Source organism: Hemitrygon akajei, unplaced genomic scaffold (assembly GCF_048418815.1).
Source record: "Hemitrygon akajei unplaced genomic scaffold, sHemAka1.3 Scf000060, whole genome shotgun sequence".
NCBI classification, from domain to species: Eukaryota; Metazoa; Chordata; class Chondrichthyes; order Myliobatiformes; family Dasyatidae; genus Hemitrygon; species Hemitrygon akajei.
In genome coordinates, this window is record NW_027331946.1 from 3,482,775 (window position 1) to 3,509,531 (window position 26,757).

At 49.0% G+C, this 26,757-nt stretch overlaps 1 protein-coding gene across 1 annotated transcript; it reads right to left on the reverse strand.

Annotated features, from left to right (window-relative positions):
• Positions 1–26,603, reverse strand: LOC140721712 (NACHT, LRR and PYD domains-containing protein 3-like). The gene is made up of 10 exons (XM_073036497.1): positions 26,528–26,603; positions 23,364–23,458; positions 21,528–21,694; positions 20,423–20,594; positions 20,274–20,324; positions 3,712–4,177; positions 2,452–3,600; positions 1,260–1,346; positions 937–1,104; positions 1–772 (listed from the first exon to the last, which is right to left on the reverse strand). Exons 2-10 carry the CDS (start codon positions 23,422–23,424, stop codon positions 685–687), a joined length of 2,409 nt encoding a protein of 802 aa, XP_072892598.1. The 5' UTR covers positions 23,425–23,458; positions 26,528–26,603; the 3' UTR covers positions 1–684.
• Between the last annotated feature and the right edge of the window lie 154 nt (positions 26,604–26,757).

Below are 26,757 nucleotides of genomic sequence, written 5' to 3' on the forward strand. Positions count from 1 at the left end.
GTGTGATGGGACGGTGTGGAGGGAGATTCACTCTGTGTCTGACCCCGGGAGTGTGTGACGGGACGGTGCGGAGGGAGATTCACTCTCTGTCTGACCCCGGGTGTGTGTGTGGCGGGACGGTGTGCAGGGAGATTCACTCTCTGTCTGACGTCGGTTTTCCATCCCCCAACGAGTGACCGGTTGAATAATGAGTCCCGTTTCTCACCGTCACTCTGCATCGGGGAACCGATGATTATAAAATCACACTTCAGGGTCGTGTCCGGGATCGCAGATCCAGGGTCACTGCCGAGGGATTTGTCAATTTAACATCATTATATCGGCCAGGCTGTCCTCAGCAAAGGGAGCAAAAGGATTCTCTCCCGGGATAATCCCACCCCGGGATACCGGTATCCCTACTGAGCCCTGGACCCCGGGCTTTTCCTGTCTGGGTAATTCCCCGAGGTGTCATGTGGGAGTCTCGTACACGCACATCCGGCGGAAGCTGCCCCGCCGGACAACAGGCGGAAACACGTCACTGCGGGACCGCTCCGAGCGACGCAGTGCGCGAGGCCGGTTTCGTTAAAACAGTTGGGAATCAACCCCGGCGCGCGGCCATTAAAGGTAAGGGCGGGAGTTAAAGGGGAGGGCGGGGAATCGGCCAAATGTCCCCATCCCGTGGGCGGGGATGTTCACACATTCAGATGTTCACAGGGTCACTCTCAGTCCGGGTCTGGGTTCCTGCAGAGATCCCAGTTCCTTCTCCCCGGTCTCACTGAACCGATTCCTCCACAGCCTGAAACAGATGGGAGAATAAAGATGAAATAAACAGATTACACAACAGTGTCAGTAACAGGGGACCGGGGTTCATGTTTCAACAACACTCACAGACAAATATCACCAGAAAACCCTCGGATCCGCTGATATTTTATCACATTGAACATTAACACAAACTCTCACCGGATCCACTTCAGACTCGGGTGGGTCAGTATAAGGCGGCGGAGAGCGGGGACAGATCGGTCTGTCAGCGAGTTTGCTCTCAGGTCCAGCTCCGTCAGTGATGGATTTGTACTGAGAGCGGAGACGAGATCCCCGGCAGCAGAATCTGTGAGACCGACATCCCCCAGCCTGGAGATGAGAGAGAGTGAGGTTGAAGGACACAGAGAGACAGGAGACGGTACAAATCCCCAGTGTTTATCAGTAACACAATTACTGATCACATTAATGTTCAGTGTCAGACACGCAGTGACTGTAAACACAATCTCCTACAGTCTGGTACTTACCCCAGTTTCTGTATTTTACACTCCGGGTTCGTCAGAGCCGCAGACACCAGTTTCACTCCTGAATCTCCCAGGTCATTCATCCCAAGTCTAAACACAAACAAACAGATTGATGAACAAAGTGGTTCAAACCGTGGGTCTGAGGGAATTTCTCTCACTCGGATATTTCAGGAAACATTAAACCCTTCAGTAAATCACTCATCGAGGTTCCCATCACTGTCAATGTCCCTCACTGCCCAGCTCCAGGGGATTCACCGAATGTCAGTAATTTCGTCTGTCGGCGTGACCCTGCAAACTCCACATATTCTGTCCCATTCCCCGATGGTTAGAAAAGTGTTCCTGATGTGAGAGGATCGGGAGGGGCAGGGATGAAGGATGGGAGAAAGTCCCACAGTGAGGAAGATTTGTGAAAGTGTCCTTGGGAGACGGTGGAAGAGACCCCACCTGAAGAAAAGGGATAGAAAGACAGAATCTGCAATAGGAAGGGGTTGGGGAAGAGAAATCCCTCAGAAGGAAGGAGATCATGATGAGTGATCCCACAGGAGGAAGGGGAATGGGGATGAGAAGTCCCACAGCAGTACACCGATGGGAAAAGATAATCCCACAAGATGAGATGATCCGGAAATAGATTGTACAGGAGGGGTGTGTCTGAACTGAGGCCCACAATCGGGAGAGGAGATGCGCCCATGGGTTCTGGGTATCTGGTAATGAGCACAGTCACACAGGTGGACTGATGGTGATAGTCACACACGGGGAAGGGCAGGAGAGGAGAATCTCACAATGGTATTTCTTTCCTTCTCACTGGGACAGTCTGCTGACGGTCTCTTGTCCCTCACCGGGAAGGGGGTGTGAATCTCTGACCCACCTGCTGTAGTCAGTGTCGGTCTGGGTGTCAGTAACAGTGAGAAGGAACATTGTCAATGGACGTGTCACAGGCAGCGAGAAACACGGCCATTCCTGTGATTTACTACCATTAAACCAATGGCCGTTGTTCACTGATCTGATGAAGTCTCCAAAATTGCTTCACAAGGAACCACAGAACCCTCCCGTCCTTGGGGAATTACTGACCGATCCCCTGGGCATTTGTCACAATTCGTCACAATCTGATTTATTACAGTTTAACCCAAATCCCTTTACATTGAAATGACACAATAGAACAGTTTCACAGTTCCGAGTGAGAGATAAATCAAGTTACCTCAACTCCTGGCACTTGTGCAGCCCGGGTCCCAGCCGCTGGATTCCTTCACACTGAATGTGGCAGTTCACCAGGTTGAGGTGTTTTATTGTATCACAGAGTCCGATGACATGAGACAGGATCGCGCAGTCAATCGGGGTCAGTGTGATGTAACTTAATGAAAGTGTTTCCTCAGATCCCAGTGCGGCCTGAGCCAGTCCACGATTCTGAGACTCAAACAGGTAGTGCAATGTGTTCAGGAGGCTCCTTTTACCAGCTTCACTCCCTGTGTTTCCACTCTGGCGTTTAACCGCCTCCTTCACCCAGTCAATCACCTGGCTGGTCGTTTGATGAGGAAATGGACCCAGAAACTCCTCCAGGCCCCGAGTTGTCATTGGGGAGGAGAGACCAGCAAGAAAACGGAGAAATACCTCAAATCGCCCATCTGTCGTGTTGTGGACTTCAGTGAGGAATTTCAGGATTTCCCCGGGATGTGGATTCAGGAATTGTGCGACTGCAGCTACAAACTCTTGGATGGTGAGGTGTGGGAATGTGTACACCACGCTCCGGGCAGAATCCTCTCTCTCCAAAAGCTCCATCAGGAACTGGGAAGGCTGCAGATTGTAGTTGATCAAATCTCCATCTGTAAACACAATCTTCCTCTGGGACACTCCTCTGAAGGCCATCTGACCAACCCGGAGTAACACATCACGGGGGTTCTCAATCTCACGGCCGTGGTTTTTCAGGATGTTGTAAATATAGTAGGAGTATAGTTGGGTGATGGTCTTGGGAACTCGCTGCGGGTCCCTATCTCTTTGTGTGAAGAAGGGGCCCAGTGCCAGAGCGAGGATCCAGCAGTAGGAGGGGTTGTAGCTCATGGTATACAGGATCTCGCTGTCCTTCACGTGGTTGAAAACAGCTGCTGCCACCGTTTGATCTTCAAAATACCTGATGAAATATTCCTTCCGTTCGTCACCAACAAATCCCAGGATTTCAGCCCAGATACTGATCTCAGCCTTTTCCAATAAATGTAACGCAGTGGGACGGGTGGTCACCAGCACTGAACACCCTGGGAGCAGCTTGCCCTGGATTAAACTGTACACAATGTCAGACACCTTGCACTTGAATTCAGGATCTGTGCATGTGGACTGCGGTTCTGTGCCTCTCCGACTGTCAGAAAAATCAATTTTGTCATTGAATTTATCCAAACCATCGAATATAAACAGCAATCCCTTTGGGTTCTTCCAGACCTCTCTCAGGAATTTCCCAATGTAGGAATACTGATCCAGAATCAGTTCCCTCAGGTTTATTCTGCAGTTAATGGAGTTTAAATCGCGGAATTTGAAACTGAAGACAAACTGGAACTGTTGGTATATTTTCCCCGTGGCCCAGTCATAAACAATCTTCTGTACCATTGTTGTTTTTCCGATCCCCGCGACTCCGGCCACTGCTGCCGAACTCCCAGATTTGGTTTTACTCCGGGAAAAGCTGCTCTGGAACAGCTGATCCGTCCGGAGTTTTTCCAGGTGTCCACGGAGATGCTTCTGTCTCCACTTCTCGTGGTCTCTGCCTCTTGCCAGCAGCTCATGTTCCACCAGTCTCCGATCTCGAACAGTAGAAATGACCGTGAGCTCAGCGTATCGATCAACCAGCTGGAAAACCTTCACCTTCTCCCTCATCAGGATCGTGTTCACTCTCAGTGTTTCAGTTTGTGCCCGCAGAGTCTCCTTGTGTTTCTGTTGAACATCTTCCATGGGAACAGACAGTGGACAAACTGTTAGATGCCTCAACTCAGAACTCAGTATTTAAGCACACAAGAGTTAGTGCAAAGCTATTGCATTAATGTATTCATCAGTGGATGTTCGTACAGTAAAGTAAATTCAATTAACAGACCGCGGACTGGACAAAGAGGCCTGGTCCAGATAAACACCAGATCATCACATTTCCACATTAACTGTGCTGTGAAGGTCAGTATTTCCCTGGTAGTTTACTGACCCCCGACTGTCCCGTACCGGACAATTTCCGAGTACTGTCACAGCTGTCATTTATTCCTGTGGAAGAAACTTTTCATCCCAGTGTTGATGTGGCGTATGGAGATAGGGAAGAGGGTGTGGACATTCTGTCAAAGGAAAAGGTCGGGGAATCACAGCTCCCCCTCCCCTCGCACCGTCACTGATTCAAAATACAAAGAAGTAACTTTGCGCATCAGCATGTGCACTGTGGGTGGGTGGTTTGGGTGTGAGGCATCTCAACATGTCTTTGAACCCTGTCAGGGGTGTCAGGGGTCTCACAGTGTGTCAGGAAACTGTCATGGCTGTGCGGAGTCTCACAGATTGTCAGGATGCTTACAGAGGTGCGTGGGGTCTCACATTGTGTCAGGATCCAGTCAGGATAGTGTGGCTTCTTACAATGTGTCGTGAACCTGCCACGGGTGTGTGGCATCTCAAAATGTGTCAGGACCCTGTGAGGTGTGTGCGGGGTCTCTCAATGTAACAGGACCCAATCAGGTGTGTGGGGCCTCACAGTGTGTCAGGACCCCCTCAGGTGGTGTGTCTGGTCTCACAGTGTCAGTACCCTATCAGGTATGTTTGGGATCTCACAGTGTTTCAGGCCCTTGTCAGGTTTTGTGGCGTCTCACAGTGTATCACGACCCTGCCAGGGTTTTATGGGGTCTCACTGTGTGTCAGGACTCTGTCAGGTGTGTGAGGTCTAACAGTGTGCCAAACCCTGTCAGTGATGTGTAGTGTCTCAGTGTGTCAGGATCCTGTCAGCGGTGTGTAGGGTCTCACAGATGTCAGGGCCCTGTCAGGGGTGTGTGGCATCTCACAATCTGTCGGGGACCTGCCAAAGGTGTGTGGGATCTCAGAGTGTGACAGGAACTTGTGAAAGGTGTGTGCTCTCACAGTGTGTCTGGCCCCTGACAGGGTGTTTGCTTTCTCACAGTGTATCACGACCCTGCCAGGGTTTTATGGGATCTCAGTGTGTGTCAGGACCCTGTCAGGGGTGTGTTGGGTTTCAAAGCGTGTCAGGAGACTCTCATGGGTGTGTGGGGCCTCACAGTGTGTCAGGATAATGTCTGTGTGTGTGGGGTCTCACAGTGTGTCAGTTCCCTCTCAGGGATGTGTGGGGTCTCACAGTGTGTCAGGACCCTGTCAGATGTGTATCGGATCTCACAGTGTTTCAGGACACTGTCAGGGTGGTGTGGGGTCTCACAGTGTGTCAAACACTTTCAGTGATGTTTAAGTCTCTCAGTGTGTCAGGACCCTGTCAGGGGTGTGTGGGGTCTCACAGTGTGTCAGGACACTGTCAGGGGTGTGTGGGGTCTCACAGTGTGTCAGGACATTGTCTGGTGTGTCTGGGGTCTCACTGTCTGTCAGGACCCTGTCAGGGTTGTGTGGGGACTCACAGTGTGTCAGGACCCTGTCAGAATTGGGTGGGATCTCACAGTCTATCAGGACCCTGCAGGTGTGCGTGGGGTCTGAAAGTGTGTCGGGAAATTGCCAGTGGAGTGTAGCGTCTCACAGTGTGTCAGGAACCAGCCAAGATTATGTGGGGTCTCACAGAGTGTCAGGACCCTGCCAGGGTTGTGTGGGGTCTCACAGTGTGTCAGCACATTAACAGGGTGGCCTGGGGTCTCACAGTGAGTCAGGAACCTGTCAGGCGTGTGTGGGGTCTCATGGTTTGTCAAGATCCTCTTAGGAGCGTGTGGTGTCTGTCAGTTTGTTAGGACCCTGTCAGGGTTGTGTGCGTTCTCACAGTGTGTCAGCACATTAACAGGGTGGCCTGGGGTCTCACAGTGAGTCAGGAACATGTCAGAGGAAGTTGGGTTCTGTTCCGAAGGGACGGTGTATACCTGAACTGGTGCGGTACTAACATTCTTGCAAGGAAGTTTGCTAGTGCTTCTTGGGCGGGTTTAAACTAAAATTTGCAGGGGGCGGGGATCCAGAATGTGAGAGAGGATAGCGAAAGGAAGAATAAAGGACAGGTGGGGACTACACCGTTCCGGAATATTAAGTGTGTAGTAGAGAAAGGTGAGGCGGAACAAGTGATAAGGAGGAGACATGTACAGAGGGATGGTCTGATGGAACATGGAGTTAAATGTGCAGAAAGAATAAGTAAATTTAGGAAGGACAACAAAATTCTAGGGGCGTATAGCCCGATGGGAGTTCGGGGAGCTGGGTTAAGCACAATAGCAGCGATTCAAACAGAAAGAGGAGAAATGGGCTAAAAATTCTATATCTGAATTCACGAAGTGTCAGAAATAAGGCGGATGAGCTTGAAGCTCAGGTGCGAATGGGTAACTATGATGTTGTTGGGATAACAGAGACATGGCTGCAGGGAGATCAGACCTGGGAAATGAATGTACAAGGGTATACGTGCTATCGTAGGGACAGAAATGTGGGCAGAGTGGGTAGGGTGGCCCTGTTGGTGAGGAATGAGATTCAGTCCTTTGCAAGGGGGGGACATAGGATCAGGAGAAGTAGATTCTGTGTGGATAGAACTGAGGAACAGTAAGGGCAAAATGACCCTAATGGGTGTTGTCTACAGGCCACCAAGCAGTAGCATGGATATTGGGTGCAAGTTGAATAGGGAGTTAACATTGGCATGTGGCAAAGGTAATGTCGCAGTAGTTATGGGGGATTTCAACATGCTGGTGAACTGGGAGTATCAGGTTGGTGCTGAACCCCAGGATAGGGAGTTTGTAGAGTGCCTACGGGATGCATTCTTGGAACAGCTTGTAGGAGAGCCGACCAGGGACAAGGCTGTTCTGGAATTAGTGTTATGTAATGAACAGGATTTGATAAGCGATCTTGAAGTAAAGGAGCCATTAGGAGGTGGTGATCATAATATGATAAGATTTTATCCGCAATTTGAGAAGGATAAGGGCAGCTCGGAGATGTCAGTGTTGCAGTTGAACAGGGGAAACTATGGAGCCATGAGGGAGGAGTTGGCCAAAGTTGACTGGACGGATATCCTAGCAGAAAAGACAGTGGAACAGCAATGGCAGGTATTCTTGGGAATAATGCACAAGGTGCAAAATCAGTTCATCCCCCGGAGAAGGAAGGATTCAAAGCGGGGAAAGGGGCCACAGTGGTTGACAAAGGAAGTCAGAGATTGCATAGCATTGAAAAAAAGGAAGTATGACAGAGCTAAGGTGAGTGGGAGGACAGATGATTGGGATTTTTTTAAGGAACAGCAGAACTTAACTAAAAAGACAATACGGGGAGAAAAAATGAGGTACGAACGCAAGCTAGCCAGGAATATAAAGGAAGATAGCAAAAGCTTTTTTAGGTATGTGAAGAGCAAGAAGGTAGTTAAGAACAATGTTGGGCCCTTGAAGAATGAATTGGGTGAAATTGTTATGGGAAGCAGAGAAATGGCAGAATAATTTAATAAGTATTTTAGATCTGTCTTCACTAAGGAAGACACAAGCAATCTCCCAGATGTATGGATGGGCCAAGGACGTAGGGTAACAGAGGATATGAAACGTATTGACATTAGGAAGGAAACGGTGATGAGTAGACTGATGGGACTGAAGGCTGACAAATCCCCAAGTCTAGATGGTCTGCATCATAGGGTACTAATGGAGGTGGCCCCGGAAATTGCGTATGCATTGGTAATCATTTTCCAATGTTCCTTAGATTCAGGATCAGTTCCTAAGGATTGGAGAACGGCTAATGTTATCCCACTTTTTAAGAAAGGAGGGAGGGAGAAAAAAGAGAACTATCGACCTGTCAGCCTGACATCGGTGGTGGGAAAGATGCTAGAGTCCATTATTAAGGATGAAATACTGGCATATCTAGATAGCAGTGATAGGATTGGGCCGAGCCAGCATGGATTTCCCAAGGGTAAATCATGCTGGACTAATCTGTTGGACTTTTTCGAGGATGTAACCAGGAAGTTAGACGGGGGAGATCCAGTGGATGTAGTGTACCTCGATTTTCAGAAGGCATTTGATAAGGTCCCAGTTAGGAGATTGGTGGGTAAAATCAAAGCTCATGGCATTGGTGGGAAGACATTGACATGGATAGAAAACTGGTTGGCAGGTAGAAAGCAAAGGGTAGCGGTGAATGGGTGTTTCTCGGAATGGCAGGTGGTGACAAGTGGGGTGCCACAGGGCTCGATATTGAGACCACAGCTGTCTACCATTTACGTTAACGATTTGGATGAAGGCATAGAAAATAACATCAGCAAATCATTATCTGAACGGTGTAGAGTTAGGTAAGGGAGAAATACGAAGAGATCTAGGAGTCCTTGTTCATCAGTCACTGAAGGTGAATGAGCAAGTGCAGCAGGCAGTGAAGAAGGCTAATGGAATGTTGGCCTTTATTACAAAGGGAATTGAGTACAAGAGCAAGGAAATCCTCTTGCATTTGTACAGGGCCCTGGTGAGACCACACCTAGAGTATTGTGTACAGTTTTGGTCTCCAGGGTTAAGGAAGGGACATCCTGGCTGTAGAGGAAGTGCAGCGTAGATTCACAAGGTTAATTCCTGGGATGTCAGGACTGTCTTACGCAGAGAGGTTAGAGAGACTGGGCTTGTACACGCTGGAATTAAGGAGATTGAGAGGGGATCTGATTGCAACATATAAGATTATTAAGGGTTTGGACAAGATAGAGGCAAACATATATTCCAGATGCTGGGAGAGTCCAGTACCAGAGGGCATGATTTGAGAATAAGGGGTAGGTCATTTAGGACAGAGTTAAGGAAAAACCTCTTCTCCCAGAGAGTTGTGGGTGTCTGGAATGCACTGCCTCGGAAGGCAGTGGAGGCCAATTCTCTGGATGCTTTCAAGAAGGAGCTAGATAGGTAACTTATGGATAGAGGAATCAAGGGATATGGGGACAAGGCAGGAACTAGCTATTGATTGTAGATGAACAGCCATGACCTCAAAATGGCGTTGCAGGCTCAAATGGGTGAATAGTCTACATTTGCACCTATTGCCTATTGTCTATAATCTGACAGGACCCTTCCAGAGGTCTCACAGTGTGTCAGGTCCCTGTCAGTGGTGTGTGGGGTCTCAATGTTTGTCAGGATCCTCTTAAGAGTGTTTGGTGTCCTTTCGGTGAGCCAGGACCCTGTCAGCTGCTTGTGGCATCTCACAATCTTTCGGGAACCTGTCAGAGGTGTGTGGGGTCTCAGAGTGTGTCAGGACCCTGTCAGGTATGTGAGTTCTCACAGTGCGTCAAACCCTGGCAGAGATGTGTGTGTCTCAGGGTGTCAGGATCCTGTCAGCGGTGTGCCGGGTCTCACAGACGTCAGGGCCCTGTCGGGTGTGTTGGGTTTCAAAGCGGGTCAGGAGCCTCTCATGGGTGTCTCAGGTCTCACAGTGTGTCAGTACCCTGCCAGGGGTGTGTGGGGCCTCACAGTGTGTCAGGACCCTGCCAGGGGTGTGTGGGGCCTCACAGTGTGTCAGGACCCTGCCAGGGGTGTGTGGGGCCTCACAGTGTGTCAGGACCCTGACAGGGATGTGTGGTGTCTCAAAATATGTCAACACCCTAACAGGGGGCTGCTACATCTCACAGTGTGGCAGGACCCTGTCAGAGTTGGGTGGGAACTCACAGTGTGTCAGGAACCTGCAGGGGTGCGTGGAGACTGAAAGTGTGTCAGGAACCTGCCAGGTGTGTGTGGGGTCTCAATGATTTTCAAGATGCTCGTAGGAGAGTGTGGTGTCTCTCAGTGTGTTAGGACCCTGTCAGGGGTGTGAGAGATCTCACAGTCTGTCAGGACCCTACCAGGGGTATGTGGGGTCTCACAGTGTGCCAGGACCCTGCCAGAGATGTGTGGTGTCTCAGAATATGTCAACACCCTAACAGAGGGCTGCTACATCTCACAGTGTGTCAGGACCCTGTCAGAGTTGAGTGGAATCTCACAGTGTGTCAGGAACCTGCAGGGGTGCGTGGAGACGGAAAGCGGGCCAGGAACCTGCCAGGGTTGTGTGGGACTCACAGTGCGTCAGGACCCTGTCAGATGTGTATCGGACTTCACAGTGTTTCAGGAACCTGTCAGGGTGGTGTGGGGTCTCACAGTGTGTCCGGACCCTGTCAGGAGGAGCGTGTGAGGTCTCACGCTTTATCAGGACACTGTCAGAGTCGAGTGGGATCTCACAGTCTTTCAGGACGCTGCAGGGGTGCGTGGGGTTTGAAAGTGTGTCGGGACACTGCCAGTAGTGTTTAGAGTTTCACAGTGTGTCAGGAACCTGCCAGGGTTGTGTGGGGTCTCACAGTGTGTCAGGAACCTGTCAGGGGTGTGTGGAGTCTCAATGTTTGTCAAGATCCTCTTAGGAGCGTGTGGTGTCTCTCAGTGTATTAGGATCCTGTCAGGGGTTGTGGCGTCTCACAGCCTGGCGGGAACATGCCAGGGGTCTGTGGGGACTCGCAGTGTGTCAGGAACCTGCCATAGTTGCGTGGGGTCTAACAGGGTGTCAGGACCCTCTCAGGGTTGTGTGGGGTCTCACAGTGTATCAGCACATTAAATGGGTGGCCTGGGGTCTCACAGTGTGTCAGGACCCTGCCAGGCGTGTGTGGGGCCTCACAGTGTGTCAGGACCCTGCCAGGTGTGTGTGGGGTCTCACAGTGTGTCAGGACACTGTCAGGGTGTGTGGCGTCTCACAGTGTATCATGACCCTGCCAGGGTTTTATGGGGTCTCAATGTGTGTCAGGACCCTGTCAGGTGTGTGAGGTCTCACAGTGTGTCAAACCCTGTCAGCGATGTGTGGTGACTCAGTGTGCTATGATCCTGTCAGCGGTGTGCCGGGTCTCACAGACGTCAGGACACTTTCAGGGGTGTGTTGGGTTTCAAAGCGTGTCAGCAGCCTATCATGGGTGTCACAGGTCTCACAGTGTGTCAGGATAATGACAGGGTGTGTGGGGTCTCACAGTGTGTCAGGATAATGACTGGGTGTGTGGGGTCTCACAGTGTGTCAGGTCCCTCTCTGGGGTCTGTGGGGTGTCACAGTGTTTCAGGACCCTGTCAGTGTGGTGTGGGGTCTCACAGTGTATCAGGACCCTGTCAGAAGGAGCGTGTGGGGGTCTCACGCTTTACCAGGACCCTGTCAGAGTTGGGTGGGATCTCACAGTCTTTCAGGACCCTGCAGGGGTCCGTGGGGCCTGAAAGTGTGTCGGGACACTGTCAGTAGTGTTTAGCGTTACACAGTATGTCAGGAACCTGCCAGGGTAGGGTGGAGTCTCACAGAGTGTCAGCACATTAAATGGGTGGCCTGGAGTCTCACAGTGTGTGTTAGGAACCTGTCAGGGGTGTGTGGGGTTTTAATGTTTGTCAAGATCCTCTTAGGAGCGTGTGGTGTCTCTCAGTGTATTAGCACTCTGTCAGGGGCTGTGGCGTCTCACAGCCTGTCGGGAACATGCCATAGGTCTGTGGGGACTCGCAGTGTGTCAGGAACCTGCCATAGTTGAGTGGGGTCTCACAGGGTGTCAGGACCCTCTCAGGGTTGTGTGGGGTCTCACAGTGTGTCAGCACATTGAATGGGTGGCCTGGGGTCTCACAGGGTGTCAGGACCCTGTCAGAGTTGGGTGGAATCTCACAGTGTGTCAGGACCCTGCAGGGGTGCGTGGAGACTGCAGGTGTGTCAGGAACCTGCCAGGGTTGTATGGGTCTCACAGTGCGTCAGGATCCAGTCAAGGTGTGTGGCCTCTCATAGTGTATCACGACCCTGCCAAGGTTTTATGGGGTATCAGTGTGTGTTAGGAACCTGTCAGGTGTGTGTGGGGTCTCAATGATTTCCAAGATCCTCGTAGGAGAGTTTGGTGTCTCTCAGTGTGTTAGGACCCTGTCAGGGGTGTGAGAGGTCTCACAGTCTGTCAGGACCATGTCAGGGGAGTGTGGAGTCTCACAGTTTGTCAGGAGCCTTCCAGGAGTGTGTGGAGTCTCAATGTTTGTCAGCATCCTCTTAAGAGGGTGTGGTGTTCTTTCAGTGTGTTAGGACCCTGTCAAAGGTGTTGGGCATCTCACAATCAGTCGGGATCCTGCCAGAGCTGTGTGTGGTGTCAGAGTGTTTAAGGAACTTGTGAAGCGTATGTGGCGTCTCAAAGTGTGTCAGGACCCTGTGCGGTGTGTGCGGGGCCTCTCAGTGTAACAGGACCCAATCAGGTGTGTGGCGCCTCACAGTGTGTCAGGACCCCCTCAGGTGGTGTGTGTGGTCTCACATTGTCAGGACCCTATCAGGTATGTTTCGGATCTCACAGTGTGTCAGGCCCCTGTCAGGGTGTGTGGCGTCTCACAGTGTATCATGACCCTGCCAGGGTTTTATGGGGTCTCAGTGTGTGTCAGGACTCTGTCAGGTGTGTAGGGTCTCACGGTGTGTCAACCCCTGTCAGCGATATGTGGTGTCTCAGTGTGTTATGATCCTGTCAGCGGTGTTCCCGGTCTCACTGACGTCAGGAGCCTATCATGGGTGTTTCAGGTCTCACAGTGTGTCAGGATAATGTCTGGGTGTTTGGGGTCTCACAGTGTGTCACGTCCCTCTCAGGGGTGTGTGCTGTCTCACAGTGTGTCCGGACCCTGTCAGGTTGGTGTGGGGTCTCGCAGTGTGTCAGGACCCTGCAGGGGTGCGTGGGGTTTGAAAGTGTGTCGGGACACTGCCAGTATTGTTTAGCGTTTCACAGTGTGTCAGGAACCTGCCAGGGATGTGTGGGGTCTCAAAGGGTGTCAGGACCCTATCAGGGTTGTGTGGGGTCTCACAGTGTGTCAGCACTTGAAATGGGTGGCCTGGAGTCTCACAGTGTGTCAGGAACATGTCAGGGGTGTGTGGGGTCTCACTGTTTGTCAAGGTCCCCTTAGGAGCGTGTGGTGTCTCTCAGTGTATTAGGACCCTGTCAGGGGTTGTGGCGTCTCACAGCCTGTCGGGTACATGCCAGGGATCTGTGGGGACTCACAGTGTGTCAGGAACCTGCCATTGTTGTGTGGGATCTCACAAGGTGTCAGGAACCTACCAGGGTTGTGTGGGGTCTCACAGTGTTTCAGGACCCTCTCAGGGTTGTGTGGGGTCTCACAGTGTGTCAGTACATTAAATGGGTAGCCTGGTGTCTCACAGTGTGTCAGGATCCTGTCTGGGGGGTGTGGTGTCTCTCAGTGTGTAAGGGCCCTGTCAGGGGTGTGTGGCATTTCATAGTCGGTCGGGAACATGCGAGGGGTGTGTGGGGTCTCACAGTGTGTCAGAACCTGTCAGGAGTGTGTGGGGTCTCACAGTGTGTCAGGACCCTGTCAGGGGTGTGTGGGGTCTCACAGTGTGTCAGGGTCCTGCCAGGTTTTGTGGCGTCTCACAGGGTGTCTGGACCCTGTCAGCGGTGTGTGGGGCCTCACAGTGTGTCAGGACCCTGACAGGGATGTGTGGTGTCTCAGAATATGTCAACACCCTATCAGGGGGCTGCTACATCTCACAGTGTCTCAGGATACTGTCAGTGTTCGGTGGGATCTCACAGTGTGTCAGTACTCTGCAGCGGTGCGTGGAGTCTGAAAGTGTGTCAGGAACCAGCCAGGGTTGTGTGGCGTCTAACAGGGTGTCAGGACGCTGCCAAGCTTGTGTGGGTCTCAAAGTGCGTCAGGACCCTGTCAGAGTGCGTGGAGGCTCATGGTGTGTCAGGACCCTGCCAGGGTTGTGTGGGGTCTCAAAGTTTGTCAAGATCCTCGTAGGAGAGTGTGGTGTCTCCCAGTGTTGTAGGACCCTGTCAGGGTTGTGGGAGGTCTCACAGAGTGTCAGGACCATGTCAGGGGAGTGTGGGGTCTCACAGTGTGATAGGACCCTGTCAACGGTGTGTGGCATCTCGCAATCTGTCGGGAACCTGCCAGAGGTATGTGGGGTGTCAGAGTGTTTCAGGAACTTGTGAAGCGTGTGTGGCGTCTCAAAGTGTGTCAGGACCCTGTGAGGTGTGTGCGGGGTCTCTCATTGTAACAGGACCCAATCAGGTGTGTGGGCCCTCAGAGTGTGTCAGGACCCCCTCAGGTGGTGTATGTGGTCTCACAGTGTCAGGACCCTATCCGGTACGTTTGGGCTCTCACAGTGTGTCAAGCCCTAGTCAGGGTGTGTGGCGTCTCACAGTGTATCATGACGCTGCCAGGGTTTTATGGAGTCTCACTGTGTGTCAGGACCCTGTCTGGGTGTGTGGGGTCTCACAGTATGTCAGGACCCTGTCAGGAGTGTGTGGGGTCTCACAGTGTGTCAGGACCCTGTCAGGAGTGTGTGTGGTCTCACAGTGTGTCAGGACCCTGTCAGGGTGTGTGGCGCCTCACAGTGTGTCAGGACCCTGTCTGAGTTGGGTGGGATCTCACAGTCTTTCAGGACCCTGCAGGGGTGCGTGGGGTTTGAAAGTGTGTTTCGAGACACTGCCAGTAGTGTTTAGCGTTTCACAGAGTGTCAGGAACCTGCCATAGTTGTGTGGGATCTCACAACGTGTCAGGGGCCTACCAGGGTTGTGTGGAGTCTCACAGAGTTTCAGGACCCTGTCAGTGTTGTGTGGGGTCTCACAGTGTGTCAGGACCCTGTCAGGGTTGTGTGGGGTCTCACAGTGTGTCAGGACCATGACAGGTGTGTGTGGGGACTCGCAGTGTGTCAGGATCCTGTCAGGTGTGTGTGGGGTCTCAATGATTTTCAAGATCCTCGTAGGAGAGTGTGGTGTCTCTCAGTGTGTTAGGACCCTGTCAGGGGTGTGAGAGATCTCACAGTCTGTCAGGAGCCTACCAGGGGTATGTGGGGTCTCACAGTGTGCCAGGACCCTGCCAGAGATGTGTGGTGTCTCAGAATATATCAACAACCTAACAGGGGGCTGCTACATCTCACAGTGTGTCAGGACCGTGTCGGAGTTCGGTGGAATCTCACAGTGTGTCAGGACCCTGCAGGGGTGCGTGGAGACTGAAAGTGTGTCAGGAACCTGCCAGGGTTGTGTGGGTCTCACAGTGCGTCAGGACCCTGTCAGGGTGTGTGGCCTCTCACAGTGTATCACGACCCTGCCGGGGTTTTATGGGGTCTCAGTGTATGTCAGGAACCGGTCAGGTGTGTGTGGGGTCTCAATGATTTTCAAGATCCTCGTGGGAGAGTTTGGTGTCTCTCAGTGTGTTAGGGTCCTGTCAGGGGTGTGAGAGGTCTCACAGTCTGTCAGGACCATGTCAGGGGAGTGTGCAGTCTCACAGTGTGTCAGGAGCCTGTCAGGAGTGTGTGGGGTCTCAATGTTTGTCAGCATCCTCTTAAGAGGGTGAGGTGTTCTTTCAGTGTGTTAGGACCCTGTCAACGGTGTGTGGCATCTCACAATCTGTCGGGATCCTGCCAGAGGTGTGTGTGGTTTCAGAGTGTTTAAGGAACTTGTGAAGCGTATGTGGCGTCTCAAAGTGTGTCAGGACCCTCTGCGGTGTGTGCGGGGTCTCTCAGTGTAACAGGACCCAATCAGGTGTGTGGCGCCTCACAGTGTGTCAGGACCCCCTCAGGTGGTGTGTGTGGTCTCACAGTGTCAGGACCCTGTCAGGTGTGTGAAGTCTCACAGTGTGTCAAACCCTGTCAGCGATGTGTGGTGTCTCAGTGTGTTATGATCCTGTCAGCGGTGTGCCGGGTCTCACAGACGTCAGGACCCTGTCAGGGCTGTGCTGGGTTTCAAAGCGTGTCAGGAGCCTATCATGAGTGTTTCAGGTCTCACAGTGTGTCAGGATAAAGTCAGGGTGTTTGGGGTCTCACAGTGTGTCAGGTCCCTCTCAGGGGTGTGTGGGGTCTCACAGTGTGTCAGCACCCTGTCAGATGTGTATTCGGATCTCACAGTGTTCCAGGACCCTGTCAGGGTGGTGTGGGGTCTCACAGTGTGTCAGGACCCTGTCAAGAGGAGCGCGTGGGGTCTCACGCTTTATCAGTACCCTGTCAGAGTTGGGTGGGATCTCACAGTGTGTCAGGTCTCTGCAGCGGTGCGTGGAGTTTGAAAGTGTGTCAGGAACCAGCCAGGGTTGCGTGGGGTCTAACAGGGTGTCAGGACGCTGCCAGGGTTGTGTGGGTCTCGAAGTGTGTCAGGACCCTGTCAGGGTTGTGTGGGGTCTCAGAGTTTGACAAGATCCTATTAGGAGAGTTTGGTGTCTTTCAGTGTGTTAGGACCCTGTCAGGAGTGTGAGATGTCTCACAGAGTGTCAGGACCATGTCAGGGGAGTGTGGGGTCTCACAGTGTGTCAGGACCCTGTCAGGTGTGTGTGGGGTCTCACAGTGTGTCAGGACCCTGTCAGGAGTGTGTGGGGTCTCACAATCTGTGGGGAACCTGCCAGAGGTGTGTGGGGTGTCAGAGTGTTTCAGGAACTTGTGAAGCGTGTGTGGCGTCTCAAAGTGTGTCAGGACCCCCTCAGGGGGTGTATGTGGTCTCACAGTGTCAGGACCCTATCAGGTACGTTTGGGATCTCACAGTGTATCAAGCCCCTGTCAGAGTTCTATGGGGTCTCAGTGTGTGTCAGGACCCTGTCAGGTGTGTGAGGTCTCACAGTGTGTCAAACCCTGTCAGCGGTGTGCCGGGTCTCACAGACGTCAGAAATCTGTCAGGGGTGTGTTGGGTTTCAAAGCGTGTCAGGAGCCTCTCATGGGTGCCTCGGGTCTCACAGTGTGTCAGGACCCTGTCAGGGATGTGTGGGGTCTGAATGTTTGTCAGGATTCTCTTAAGAGGGTTTGGTGTCCTTTCAGTGTGTTAGGACCCTGCCAACGGTGTGTGGCATCACACAATCTGTCGGGAACATGCCAGAGTTGTGTGGGATCTCGGAGTGTGTCAGGAACTTGTGAAAGTTGTGGGCACTCACAGTTTGTCATGCCCCTGTTAGGGTTTTATGGGGTCTCAGTGTGTGAGTTCTCACAGTGCGGCAAACCCTGGCAGCGATGTGTGATGTCTCAGTGTGTCAGGACCCAGTCAGGGGTGACTGGGGTCTCTCAGTGTGTCAGGACCCTGTCAGGTGTGTTTTGGGTGTCACACAGTGTCAGGACATTATTAGGCGTGTGTGGGGTCTCACAATGAGTCAGGGGTTTCTGGGGTCGGACTGTGGGTCAGGTTCCTGTCAGTGGTGTGTGCGATATCACAGCGTGTCCGTACCCTTTCAGAGGTGTTTGTGGTCTCAGTTTGTGTTAGTACTCTTTCAGGGGGCTGTGGCATCTCACAGTGTGTTGGGAACCTGCCAGGGGTGTGTGAGATCTCACAGCATGTCGGGAGCGTGTTAAGGGATTGTGGGGTCTCACAGTTTGTCAGGACGCTGTCAGGGATGTGAGGTGCCTCACGGTGTTTCAGGTCCCTTCCAGGTGTGTGTGGGGTCTCACCGTGTGTCAGGATCCTGTCAGGGGTGTGTGGGGTGTCACAGTGTGTCAGGATCCTGTCAGGGGTGTGTGGGGTGTCACAGTGTGTCAGGATCCTGTCAGGGGTGTGTGGGGTCTCACAGTGTGTCAGGACACTGTCAGGGGTGTGTGGTGTCACACAGTGTGTCAGGACACTGTCAGGGGTGTGTGGGGTGTCACAGTGTGTCAGGATCCTGTCAGGGGTGTGTGGGGTCTCACAGTGTTTCAGGTCCCTTCCAGGTGTGTGTGGGTTCTCACCGTGTGTCAGGATCCTGTCAGGGGTGTGTGGGTTCTCACTGTGTGTTAGGATCCTGTCAGATGTGTGTTGGATCTCACCGTGTGTCAGAACCATGTCAACGGTGTGTGGGGTCTGGCAGTATGTCAGGACCCTCTCAGGGACGTGTGTGATCTCAAGTGTGTCAGGACCCTGTCAGGTGTGTGTAAGGTCTCACAGTTTGACAAGACTGTCAGGGGTGTGTGGGGTCTCACAATGTGTCAGGATCCTGTCAGGTATGTGAGGGGTCTCTATTCAATGTATTCAGCTGTGATAGGGAGCGTAGGAAAACATTGATTGTGGACATATTTAATTTAGAGAAAGTGGTAGAGGTAGAAATGATGTTCTTCAATAATCAGGGGGTGTATCTGTTTCATATTCAGAAATGGGTCTGGGAATTTCACTGTCAGGTGTGTTCCCTTTGTAAACAGGATGAAGGACAATGAGGAACAAGCTTGTAGCGATTTACTAAACACGTGTTCAGGGACACTGAGGGATTTCATTGACCGGATGTGGACTGGAACAGCATTAACAGAGGTCTCAGAGACGTGAGTAGTTTGTAAACTTCCTGATTCGTCTATCTCTGGTCCCATGTTTAAATTATCATTTTTTAGGATTTGTTCCTGTAAGTGAGAGAGACTGAACGAGGGTTCTGGCCGAGATTCCCTATATTTCTGTTAAGAGCTTCGAATAATCAGATAAGACATGGGCTGATGCAATATTAATAAATTTTGTGATATTTGTCTTTCCTACGCTCTCTCCTCTGTTAAATGTGCAGTTGAGTGATCCAACTCAGTCTGTGATGATGGAGCATTTCAGTCTCTGAGCCCATGCACTGCCCCGGGCTCCATTTTCACAGACATGTTGGGCTTATGGATGTAGTAACCTTCCCATCCAGACGGTCACACTTTAACTAATTGCAATATTTTTTTTTTAGATATTTTCAGTCCTTTCCACCTTCCTTGCCGCGATCCCGCAACCTTCGGTTTTCCTGTCCTGATTCCCATCTCTCACCCTTCCACAGTGTCCATCACACAACACCGACAGACAGGAATTTCAGCTTCTGTGGACTGAGCTGAGGAATATATCCCCCAGTCTCACCCTCTCTAACACTGTAGCAGTGTTTGCACTAGGGAGTGCAGATGTGAACACAGCGGGGTTCATCTGCTGCTCTGTGGTTGAACAGACCAGTTGGGATGTTACCTGCTTTTCTAATTAAAGTGATGCTATTATTACTATTCTGTGACTGGAACTTCAGTGGACGCCCAACTCTAAGAAAAGATAATCTGCAGGAACTGGGGGAATTTAGAAAATGATTAAGGATGAGTCTGTTCAGGAGGGGGCAGTGGCTGGCAAGAGAAGGTTTTGACTTTTTGGTGTGAATAAATATTTTTTTTCCTTTCTCCAGATCTCCCCCTTCTCCACTCAGACTCCGGTGGGGATCTGTAGTTTCAGGCCCCAGAGCGGTGTGACCACTTTCCTCAAACTCGCCAGCTCTCTGCTTCTTTCCTCAAAATGTCCTGTGAAAACTATCCCTCTAGCAAACATGTTTCACTGTGTCTCACTGTGTTCTCTGTCACAGTGCCAGTATTTACCTGGTCAGATCCTCGTGGCTCAACAACTGAACAGCCCTACGCAAATTACAAACGTTGGTGGAAACAGAGTTTAAGTTTCAACTTGATGAACTCTGCTTCAGCCTCATCTGGGCCATTGCGTACCGTTCCGATTGCCCCACTACCGGAGGGATGTTGAGGCTTTAGAGAGGGAGTAGAAGAGGTTCACCAGGATGCTGCCTGGTTTAGAAGGCATTTGATATCATGAGAGGCTGGATAAAATTAGGTTGTTTTCTCGGGATCATCAGAGGCTGAGGGGAGCTCTGACACAGGATGACAAGATTATGAGAGGCTTAGATAGAGTGGACAGAGAGAATCACTTTGTTGCGGTTGAAATGCCTATTACCAGAGGGAATACATTGAAGTTAAGAGAGTGTAGAATGAAGGGAGCTGTGAGGGATAGGACTTTTAATCAGAGAGTCATGACTGCCTGGAACGCACTGTCTGGTAAGGTGGTAGAGGCAAATTATTAGAAGCTTCTGAGAGACTTTTCGATAGGCACATGGATGTAAGGAAGATGGAGGCAAATGGAGATGGTGTAGGAAGGAGAGATTAGAGTTTGGATGTGTTTGATTTATTTCTTAGCTCTTTCGGCACAATATTATTTACCTAATGGCCTATTCCAGTGTTATACTCTTCAATGTTCAATGCACGTTCACTTACCTTTCAGTTCACTGAGTTGAGCGGGAATTGGTCGATGGGAAGGATCACAACCTGTTTGAATTTAAAAAAATGAGGAAATCATTTTTGTCAAATTGTAAACTATGCTTTGTTGCGATCCAAATTTAAATTAATCTCTGATATAATCTCACCATATATCTGTATCTCTTTCAGTATTTTGTCCAACGTTGGGACACCAATCCTCATTTTCACAAAGGTTCCCCACATCACCCTCCGGGCGCGGGAGCCTTTCTCCATCACCAGGCTCAGGAGGAGTTTGGAACTGTCCGCCAGCTCTCCCTTATCAGCGAGATCAGAGATTTTCTGTGAAGAGTAACAGTGAACATATTGGGGACTGACAGATTCACACAGAGAATGAAAAGTAAATGATGTGCTCTGTAACGGGATCACACTGAGCAGTCACCCGGACGGATGCTGATCCTGTCTGGACATGGACTGTACATTCTGAGTGCAGAGCACACGGAGGGACATTCACCGTGAACCTGGTCCACCAGTCAATGAGATCCTGGCTGGTCTGTGACCACTTCATTGACGTGGCTCCAAATCCATAAATAATTCCTCACCGGATTTAACGGTGTAAAACAGAAATCAGAAAACAACGATCACAGATGAAGAAAGAAAACAGAAGGTTTTTTTTTATAACAGAGTGAACAGTCTCGGAGAAGTTGCAGAAAAGATGATGTGATTCATCTCCTCAGTCCGCCAGTGTCCAACATGACAACGGATTACTGGCTGACACCTGATGCCTTTCCCTGGCCTTTTCCAGAGGAGATTTATTCAGTGACTACACATTACAGCACGGCAGTATTCCCCGGTCCAGTTCTTGCAGTTACAGATTGAAACACAATCATTTCCACCAAGAACAGAACATACTCGAGCTCCTGTGGCACCTTGATGATGTCCCGGTTCTCACTGACATCCTACGGTCTTGTACAGTCTTTTCAAACCGAAACCTCCCATCATGTTTCCATTTAACACTGTATGCCCACACAACTGTTACTGCTCAACTCGCTCTAACCATTGAGCTGCCTCCCACCAGTCCGCAGAGTCTTTTCATCTTTTATTTAATCACTGGTTCAAAGTCACATGTTTGTGATTATATGTATAGTATTTATTTCTCAGTTGTTCTTTTATCTAATTTAATATCCGATGAGTCAGGGTTCTGAAAACCATCAGTACTGTGAAGTCCGAAAATTCAAACTCACTCACCCGATGTTCCCACTCTCTCCCACTCACCCGATGTTCCTCTCCACTGAACTGATTCTCGGCCGTTAACGCCAGGCTCACTCCGTGCACCCCTCCTTCCATCGCCTGCTCCAGCCTGTCTCGGTAATATTTCGTCAACTGCAAAACCTGGGAATCGTCCCAGCTTCCCAGGAGCACGGTGAACAGTGAGCTAGGAGCTGTGAAGGAAAATGGGGAAAATTAACGTCATTACCAAACTCCTATTGGACAGTAACTTTCTCTCTGGAACCTAAAGGTAGTGTGCCAGGTAACAAAAACAGACCGAAATATATATGCAAACACGAGATGCTGGAAATTCAACAACACACAAAAAAAAAACTGCTGGTGAACCATTTATTCAATATTTTCATATGATGTAATGAGACCCTGTTACAAACCTATTCGTTTTTCCAGTTTTGATTATACATATGTTGAGAGGATTGGAGTTGGCGACACTGATGATTTTGTATTTTTTTATAGATGATATAAACAGACCATTTTTTTATTATTTTTTCTCTCTTTTTTTCTTCTTTTGTTCTCTTTATTAGTTATTAGGTTGTTAGATTAGTTTTTCTAGCACAATTTTTTTTCTTTTTCTCTTTTTTTGTTTTTTTTTAAAATATACATTATGATATCACCTAGTTTTGCTTTGTTTATATGTTATTTGTATCATTTATGATTTGGGAAGACTTAATTATATTGTAACTATTTCCTGTGTATCCTTTCATGTTTAGTATAAATTTGTAAGTTTGTAATCCCAATATATATTGATAATAATAATAAAAAGATTGAAAAAAATGATGGATAGCTGGCACCCCGTGAGCAGGGATAAAAGTCAGGTCTGGAGAGACACCCCTCAGACACACCAGGAGACACACTAGTGGACACTAATTGAATGTTGGAACCCACGGGAAGGTGTGAGGCTTCAGAGACTGAACCAGGAGGTCGGTCAGCAAAACTAACAGTGTTATAGCAGGGCCGGTGGGGACTTGTGTGTGTGTCCACTCATGCCAGAGTGACGAGTCCACCACAGAACAACGGTCTAGCTGAAGGACAGAGGGGTCATAACTGAATGGCCACAACGACACAACGGATCAAGAACGCAAAGGAAGATTTGACTGCTGTAGCTGTTAAATCTCTCTCTCTCTCTCTCTCTCTCTCTCTCTCTCTCTCTCTCTCTCTCTCTCTCTCTCTCTCTCTCTCTCTCTCTCTCTCTCTCTCTCTCTCTCTCTCTCTCTCCAACGATTACAATACAACAATCAATATCTACCTCAGCACGCATGAACTGAACTGAACTTTATACTTTTCTATGACAATACATTTACCCCTAGACATCGATAGAGCTTGTTTATTATTGCTTATTATTATTCCTACACTTTTAGGTTTATTACTGCTAACGTGTGTTACCTATATATTTGCATTATTGGTATTGATTTGCTTATTTTACTAATAAACACTTTTGAATATAGTACCACCAGACTCCAATGGATTCTTCTTTCTCTGCTGGTCAGACACCCAGTTACGGGTTACGTAACAGAGTAAAAACTAAGAAATAAATGAATAAGCAAACAAAAAAAACAAATAAATTAATAGTCAGACAGATAAATAAATAGATAGATTGATAAATCGGGGATGGGGTCCCAAGGGGAGAAGAGGCATTAACGGAAGTTAGAGAGGTCAATATTTACGAAGGGGAGGCGGTGACTTCTCTAACTTCCGTTAATGCCCCTTCTCTGTCATCTCCCTACCCAGTCCCTTCACAAATATTTTGTGAATTGCCGATATTGATATAAACCCAGACACATAGTCAAGACGATATTTATAAATGAAAATAATTCCCCAACATACCCGTGTCCATTCCCGATGTTGACGTCACTGGAACTCCTCCACTGCTCGCTCCTTTATCCATTTTGACGACAGTTCTTGTCAGGTTTTGCTTCTTTCTAACAAACAAATTTAACAGGATGATCAGACATTATTTGAGTTGTAAATGAGAACAGTTTTCTTTTCTTTTAATTGAGTCGCACTCTTCCAAACATCTTGGGCCTATCCACCGAACACTTGACATGGCCTGATCTACCTGAAGCCATCTACCCACAGTCACATAATGCCCATTTCCGCTCTCTCCATGGATTGTACACTAATCCAGGATTTTCCAGGTATCTACTCGCTATATTGCAGGCAATTCCCTTTTAGAAACCAATCTTGTGTCCTAGACGTGGGGTGATCTGTCAACGGAATGGCAAGCCAGGTTGAGCAGACAGCGCCCACTGCTTTGGTCCTCCTAAGCTTTGGTGGCGCTGTCGTGAGTAATGGGCAGCTATTATGGCAGTGTGGGTTGAAACATTTTTGCTGACCAATGGGGCATCTATTCCTCTCGTCACCGGATTATACAGATTTCTTAGTCTCACCTGATTCCCACCGTCTCCTTTCAGTTTAACATCATCTGGCATTGACGCTTCTGGCAATATACGGCTTGAGTCTATATAGAAACCCTTTGACATCCTGATCAATGCAAACTCACCCATAACTTCGCAACGTTTTGTCCTGAAGCACTATAGTTTCTCCAGCAGGATTTCAAGGCCATGATTAACGCCTAAACTCCGGTCAACATTTCTTTGAGTATTCTGATGGCTATTATCAGAGTTAAATGACGCTTGTTAAACACAATGTAGACCCGCCATACATCCAAAAGAGCAAGCTGACAAAAACGTATTTAAAATAATTAACAAAATACTGGAATTATTCAACAAAACAGACAGTCTGTTAATACTCCTAGTGGAAAGCCCTGTATGAGAGCTGAGCCTGCGTGTAGGAGCCATGTATCTGTTCACTATCTGCATTGTAGTCTGTGCTGCGTATTCATGATGCCTGTTATGGGAACTAGTCGCATCAGTGGGGACTTGGTAAACACAAAGACAATCAGTTACGTATTTGTGGTTTGTTCAGTGCAGTATTTAGCTGGGGACCGTATATTTTGTTATCATCGGCTCGTTTACGCTGAAGTTACACTTGTGTACTTGTCCGCTTCTTTTCTTCAAGGTTGTGAGTTTTCTGATTGCTAATAAAGGATCGAGTACATACTTTTGACTTTTGAAACAACCTTTATTGGAGCCGAGGGCGTGTCATACTAGTGTATCAAGTCTGTGGGGGCCGCCGGCAATGGAAACTTGTTTTGGTTAGAATTGGCTTCTACAGATGTTCCTCAATCTGCAAATCATTTTAAATATCTGTTTATATTACACATCTCCTTTATCTAGATTTTAATTTTAATAGCGAAAGATAGCAAATTGGATGCCCTTCTTGGTTTTGCACGCACAAATCGATCTCGGTTTACTGAGAATAGTGCGGAAACAAAACAAAATCGCGGCAGTTCTGAGGGTGAAATCGCGTCGTTAATGAGAGAGATCAAGGAGATTGGCGAGACTGATTAAATGCGACAGGATTTTGGACGGGGCAGAGCAGCAGGAGACCCCGAAAACACACTTAGTGGCTTCATGGTTAGGTACAAGATGTTCAAAGTAAAATGCCCTCTGAGAGTAGACTGCCACGTTTCTTTCAACTGCCGGGGGGGATTTACTGCTGGGATTTTTATTTTATCACTGACAGATATACACCGTCGTCGCTAAAATAAAATACACAAAATTTTAAAAAAACACACAAAACCGTTAATCAACGATATTGAACTGGTAGAAACACTAGAAATACTAGATAACCATAATATTTCCCCGTATAGGTTCAGTTCTTACCTGGTGCCAGACTCCTGTGAACCCGAGTATCTGAATTTTATTGGCCCTAACAGTAAGTGAACGCACCCTGATCAATGTTTAGTTGACAACACGCCCATAATCCTGAACTTCAGTCTATTCAGCATGTTTAAGCCACACCTTGTTCCACAACGCTTGTGTTAAACCACATAAAGACTCACTTTGCTTGAACGCGTCTTTCTGACAAGTGGTCCGAGCCAGAATTAATACTTCAGTGCAAGCGGTGCAAAGATTACGTTTCTCTCTAACATTTGATCTGTTTCAGAGAGGAGGAACAACCTGCATTCTGGTCCGCTAATGTTGGTGTCGTCGCTTTGATTTATTGTTCACTTGGGACCAGTTTATTGTCAGATTATAAACCCCAGCGAGAGCTCCGGGCAAAGATCGCTGTGGGTTTATTGCACAGAGACAGCAGAATGAAGGGCGCTCTCCACTCTTGTAAAATATTATGCATTTGGAGTCATTTATATTTTTTTGTTTTGAACACTGACATTCCCTAAGTGTGTCCCAGCTGCCTGGAGCTGACTTACCGTCAGCCTGTTTAGAAAGAACCATTTTTAACAGAAGTCCGCAGTTGGTCCATTACAGTAATGGGCCGATTGTGGAGCAACTGTGCCGAGATAACCATCTCCCAGAGATACCAACCGGTCAAAGTCAACAGCAAGATAAGAACACCCTTCCCCTTTAGTTTATTGCTCACTTACTGGAAACAAGTTACCATGTCAACGTAGAATCAGATGAAATTGTGACCATATCCCGCTGGTCAATTTGGCAGGTATTGCACTTATTTTACAAATACATCTACCGTTCCTCGTCTGAGCTTGAAGGAAAAACATCAAATGTTAAATACACCGGGTCTCTTATTTGTCAGAATGTGCTACTGGTCTATTGAAATAGTAACAGGACATTCGTCCCCTCAGTCCTGTTCCGTCATTCTCTATGATCACAGCTGGAACGTGATCTCAGTGACACATCCCTGCGACCGGCTGCAACACTTTACTCCGTTGTGTGTGCAGAATCTGTGTTCGGCGGAATTAACCACATTGAAAAAAAACTCTTCTTCTCTTTCCCTTTGAGGAAGAGAATTCCAAAGAGACACTAGTTACACCTCAGAAAAAAAAACCGTTTCCCCTTACAGCAGCAAACATGTTCTGCCCATTCCTGTTCGGAATCCACGTGATGTTCAATGTCTCCAGCAATAGCTTAATAAATTTATGTAACCACCAGCGGATAAAATCTCCTCACCTTCATCCAAATAACAGCGAATGCAATCAACTCCCCGTCTTTATCGAGTTCCAGCGAATACAGAGTAGCGGTCAGCATTGAAACGGACGGGGAACAGCAACAGAGGTCCCGGACATGAACTGTGGCCACATTTTTAGGTACAGGAGGCACATAGTAAAGCGTCCACTGAGTGTAGAATTTGTTATTTTTGTCTACGGTCAGTGAAAATTACCACATTATTTGTTAATATA